The 5,631-nt window shown below is 31.4% G+C and overlaps 1 protein-coding gene across 1 annotated transcript; it reads left to right on the forward strand.

Moving 5' to 3' along the window:
* The first annotated feature begins 628 nt into the window (after positions 1 to 628).
* On the forward strand, positions 629 to 5,198 carry LOC107952894 (protein CUP-SHAPED COTYLEDON 3). The gene is made up of 3 exons (XM_016888096.2): positions 629 to 1,008; positions 3,261 to 3,526; positions 4,548 to 5,198. The coding sequence occupies exons 1-3, from the start codon at positions 840 to 842 to the stop codon at positions 4,950 to 4,952; spliced, it is 840 nt and encodes a 279-aa protein (XP_016743585.1). The 5' UTR covers positions 629 to 839; the 3' UTR covers positions 4,953 to 5,198.
* Positions 5,199 to 5,631: the final 433 nt, after the last annotated feature.

A 5,631-nucleotide genomic window follows, 5' to 3' on the forward strand; every position in this document is an offset into this window, starting at 1 on the left:
TCTAGCTTAACAACTTATTTTTTGTTTAAATCTGTATATAATTTGATTCTACAATATATATTCTTAATTTCACTCTTAGTGTACATATATATATGGTCCCTGTATATAAACAGATAAAAATGGAAAAGCTAGGTTAATGAAACTTATGAACCATAAAAACTAGAATAGTCTTGAAAACAAAAGTAAATGATGATAAAAAGTAAATAGATTTCCATATATAAAGTAATCACTGAATTTCAGATATACTCTAGGTTTTGTAATAAATATATGTAGAGTATCCCAAGAGTATTTTTCTGATCTTGGGATATTAGATTACACAAAAATATCCATTTAATTAAATGACATAGATAAAAAAAGGGGTATTTTGGAGTGTTTCTCTAAAACATGCTTTGGATATTATTGTATATATTTTGCTTCCTCATAACCTAATAAACACCTCAGATGAATAAAGAAGATTTCTTGTAACTTTGGTTTTTCTTGAAACTTCCCAATTATAACTAACTAGTTACACAAGCATGGCCCCTTTCATGCTAGAATATTGTAAGAAATTCTAATTGGAAAAGGCACTTAAATTGTCCTATCCTAAACTATAGCTATATATTTATATACCCAATACTTAAAGCTTCCTCTCCCATAAAATATTTTCATGTCCCAAAACAAAGAAAATCATCCCACGCCTTCTTTTAGTTCTTTTGCATTCCATCTCCTACCTTAAATTTATTCTCTCATCTAATTTTCACCCCCCACCCTCCAAATATATCAAGAAAAATTCTAAAAAACAAAAACACTTCTCTTTTCTAATTTCTCCCATCACCCTTTCCCTTGTTAGCAACATACAAATGGGGCTGAGGGACATTGGAGCTACACTGCCTCCTGGGTTTAGGTTTTACCCCAGTGATGAGGAATTGGTCTGTCATTATCTCTACAAAAAGATTGCCAATGAGGAGGTCTTGAAGGGTACGTTGGTGGAAATTGATTTGCATACATGTGAGCCATGGCAGCTTCCTGGTATCTCTCTCCCCCTAAGTATATCATTTATACAATAATCTCTACTTTCCAGGGTTTCCCCTTTTAGGGGGTTAGCTTTGGAATCTTATTCTTTCACCGTTTTCTGTGATCCTATATCTTCCTCTGGATTCAACCTTTTGGCTAACTTAAAGAAAATATTAATCATTGGTTGATAATTAAAGTTGAAGCAAAACTAGAGCAGGGTCTCTTAGCTCCCGTTGTTAGTATGTTGTAGCATGTCTGTGACTGAAAGGAAAGACAATTATTGAGTTGTTCCCTGTAGGGTTCAAAGCGCAGGCCATCTGCCATGTTAGCCGTTAGAACTAATTTGAAACAGCAGACAAAACTAAACACGTTTGTTTTCGTGTAACAGGAGATAATGAGAGAGAGAGAGAGAGAGAGAGAGAGAAATATTGGGAAACGAAACACGGATTTTATTACATTACTCACACTGTCACAAACATACATACATACATACATATTATGCATATATAGAAGTCCATATACATGCAGTATATTTATCTTGCCAACTTTGTTAGTGATATAACTCCAAATCAAGTACTAATAATTTTTCTTTGGATGTGAATCCACCAATAATATTTAATTTAGTCATGTAGGTAAGGTTTGTTGTTTTTCTCTCTCATTTGTTTGGGCTTTTGTTTTTGTCACATTGCAAGAACTAGAAAAAAAGAAGAGATTTTACGCCCTGTGATTTGATTTCAATATATATACATTTAACTAACTATAGCCTAAAAAGTCATGGATATATATAATTATATATTCCTTAAAAACCAATTACAAGTGGGTGATTTCAGGTTTCCATTATTTTTAAATATTCTCTCTCTCTCTCTCTTTAATAGGGTTTTAAAAAATTGTATTTGTTGATTTAAGGGGGGGATCAAGTTTCAACTAGTTTTTGAAGTGAAAATTACATGAACAAGTTATAATTAAAATATTCTGCCTAGTTTATGTATATGTCTGCTAAATTGAAGTCCCGGCCCCCTAGAAATGCATCAAATCTTCTAGCTAGATCCTCTACAAATTAATTTTGCCAACTCTACGCCATAAAAAAACCCTAAAATTTGCATGTTTTCATGGTGGCTATTCACTAAAAGTAAACAAAGGGGTTACTTTTCCTTTCATGCACTTATATTAAATAGTGTCAATTTTTTATGAATATATAGTATTTTTTTAGTATAATTAAAGTATCTTTATCTTCACTTTTCGGTTAATAATTTTTTTTTTAGAATTTGTGACTTCTCCTTTAATGATATCATATTCAAAATTTAAACTTAATTTTTTTTATTAAGAGTGTAACATATTTATAGACTAAATTGGTGGCCATATCTATTTGACTCAATAGAGAGATTTTTAGGCTTTTATATCCTTTCAAATTGACAATCATTTGAATTTTTTCTAACAAACATGCCATCTAAGCTAGTTTTTAGTTGCTTGGATGTAAGAAAAAAACACAATTCATACCATAGTAGAGAAAGTTACATAAAACATAATTGTTAAATGTTGAGTGTAGTTTTGGGCTAACATGTGAGCTAAACAGAAGCCACTCGTTTTCCCTTTTGTCTCCTTCAATTCCTTTTAGCACTTAATTACTTTATTGACGCGTGGTGTTTTTTTTGGGTTAAGTGAAAATATATGCTTCTTTCAAAGATTGTAAAATAAGATAAAAGATTTTTAAAAAATACATGGAACAATATAGAAAATATTTTTATGTATAAATCTAAAAAAATTGTATTTATTTTTAAGAAATTTAATGAAGTCATACAAAAAGATTGCACTAAACTATTAGTTATTTTAGTTGAAAGTTTGTGATTATCTAGGATATTCCAAGTATAATAAGACAAAATTTTCCTTTGTTTCCTAGCAATTAATTAATTACTGTGGGTGAGTTTTTCTTCCCCACATCCAAAACACCACTTTTAAGTTTTGAATACAATAATTTTGTAAAGATTTGCTTTTATTTTCCCCTTAGCATGTAATGGCAGGCAAATCCTTTGCTTTCTTAGACATAAGTCTTAAGGTGACAAAGACTTACCAACACTCATTTAGTAATTAAAGTGAAAAGATTATATTTATGTTCATTGAATGCAAGCAAAATAAAATTACCCAATTTTGTTTCTTTGTTGATGATAATTTATTCTATTCTAACTCTATATTTATATAATCTTAACGGTCTAGGAAATAAATTAAATATTTATATTTTGTATATGCATGGGATATAATGAAATATGAAGAGGTGGCAAAGCTGAACGCAAACGAGTGGTATTTCTTCAGCTTCCGTGACAGAAAGTACGCGACGGGGTTCCGGACGAACCGAGCGACAACATCCGGGTACTGGAAGGCGACGGGGAAGGATCGAATGGTGATGGACTCAAGAACACAAGAGGTGGTAGGGATGAGAAAGACATTGGTATTTTACATGAACCGAGCTCCCAATGGAATCAAAACAGGTTGGATCATGCATGAATTTCGGCTCGAGACCCCACATATGCCCCCTAAGGTCAGTTTCCCCTCCTTAGCTGCTCATCTTTTCAACTATACTCATCATACTCCTGTTTATAAGACATTGTTTCGAAAACGACTATGAGAGAGAGAGAGAGAGAGAGAAATGCAGTGATGAAAAAGAGAGGTTGACAATAGCGGCATTTGTATGTGAATAAGAATATCGTGTTCGTGTTCTCTCCAAGGAAACTTGAACAAAAACTAGTGGGCATCTGCAAGTTGTCCACTTACTTTGTTCCTTGTGTTTTCATAATCAAGTACTTACGCTATATTATTGACGACGAAGAACAGAGGGATCAATTTTTGAGGCTTATCTCCAACCCAAAATATTATTTGCTTGAAAATTAGATATATATATAGAGAGTTAAATCATTTTTTTAAAATTTCAATTTTATAAATTTTTTTATATTGGGACTTGAATATATTTTTTATTCAAATTAAATTCTGAACTTGACAATTGTTTTCATACTAAAGTTTAAATTATTTTTATCCAAGATAGTCCCTAAAGTTTAAGCTTTAACATGAGAATAATTTTCAAGTTCAGAAGCTGTTAAGTTCAAAACTTAACTTAGAACAAAAAAAATTTAAACCATGAGAAAAACTATCAAATTTAGGTCAAAAATAGTAATTTAACTTTGTTCTCATTTTCTTGAAAATTATATATGTGTGCGTGCATGTTCACATTTTTCATATTATATAACCGTGTGTTACCAACTTAAATCTTCTTTATATGCGAATTTGAAATACGTGTAATAATAGATATCACTAATTAGTAAGATATTTCAAATATTTTGCTTTTATTCTACCTCCTTATTGGAATTAATATAGTAATTTTCTTTTAACTTTTTGAGTCTCTTGAATAAAGTAAAGTGGATAGAGAATATATCAAATTCGATAAACAGGTGTTCTTGAGACTGTTGCATAAAAAAAGATCATGTATAGTGACATGCACTATAGATAATTAAGAAATCAATGATAATTCTCTTAAAATGTTTCAAACTTTTTTTTCTATATGGCAGGAAGACTGGGTTTTATGTAGAGTATTTAACAAGAGCAAAGGAGGAGAAAACAGCAACGCATTGAGCCCCCATATGATGTACGAGACCTCAACTCAAACAAGCATGGCTTGCGGCGGCTATCAACAAATCAGCTGCTCTTTATCCACCACACCCACGCATCACAACTATGGCCAAAGCTTGCTGAACTTGCTTCAATCTTCTCAGCTAAAGTACAACAACAATAATAATAGCCTCAACAATAATGAAGTTAGCTCCAAAGTCGTCGAAGATGATTACGAGTTCTTGTGGGACATGAACATGGAAGAAAACAGCTTGGAAGATCATCATGTTCATGGCCATGGGATGGCGGATTCCAGCTTGGAAGACATGAGATTTGAGATTGATAATAGTATAATATTCCTATGAAAATAATATATAGTATCTTTTTATATAATTTAGGGTACAAAGGAAAAAGAAGAAAACAACTCATTTGTTTCTTTGTGATGTTTGTGTGGTGTTTGCCTTTGAAATATACAGCTCATGTTACATTGGATGTTAAAAGATTGCTGTGTATACTTTTTTAGTATAGGCTTCATTTTTTTTTCCCTTCTGTATGCAACGTTGCATTGTAAAAATTATATATTATAAATATAAAGCATATAATTTATTCTTTACCGGCCTTTTCCAAATGAAATAAAAATTGTAATAAAGGAGCACACATTATGCAATGCTTAATTTATTATTATTATTTTATATTTTTTATATTTGTTTAATGGTTCATGTCTACACTTTTCAATAATGTTATTTCTAGAGTTCAAACCTATATTTTTCTTTAAGAGTACAAAGTGCTTTATCATTGCATTTAATACTTATTAGTTGCAAGAGTTTTTGTTACAAAATCACCAATTGGGGACAAGGAAACAAGTGATGAGTGAGCAACTTATTTAGCATGTATTGCCAACTCAACCAAAAAGCAATAAATGTGAAAGGAGAGAGCCACACAGCCTTAGAGACTATGTGCCATTTTTAGTTGTTGTAATTTGAGCAATATAGACAGGAAAAGAAGGTTGTAACATTCCTAACTCAATGTTTCCTCTCTAGGCTA

The sequence above is a fragment of the Gossypium hirsutum genome, chromosome A07, assembly GCF_007990345.1.
Source record: "Gossypium hirsutum isolate 1008001.06 chromosome A07, Gossypium_hirsutum_v2.1, whole genome shotgun sequence".
NCBI classification, from domain to species: domain Eukaryota; kingdom Viridiplantae; phylum Streptophyta; class Magnoliopsida; order Malvales; family Malvaceae; genus Gossypium; species Gossypium hirsutum.

Coding starts and splice junctions, on each gene's coding strand:
- LOC107952894 (XM_016888096.2), top strand. CDS start 840: ATGGGGCTGAGGGACATTGGAGCTACACTGCCTCCTGGGTTTAGGTTT. Junction 1,009..3,260: donor TGAGCCATGGCAGCTTCCTG/GTATCTCTCTCC, acceptor TGAAATATGAAG/AGGTGGCAAAGCTGAACGCA. Junction 3,527..4,547: donor CCCCACATATGCCCCCTAAG/GTCAGTTTCCCC, acceptor TCTATATGGCAG/GAAGACTGGGTTTTATGTAG.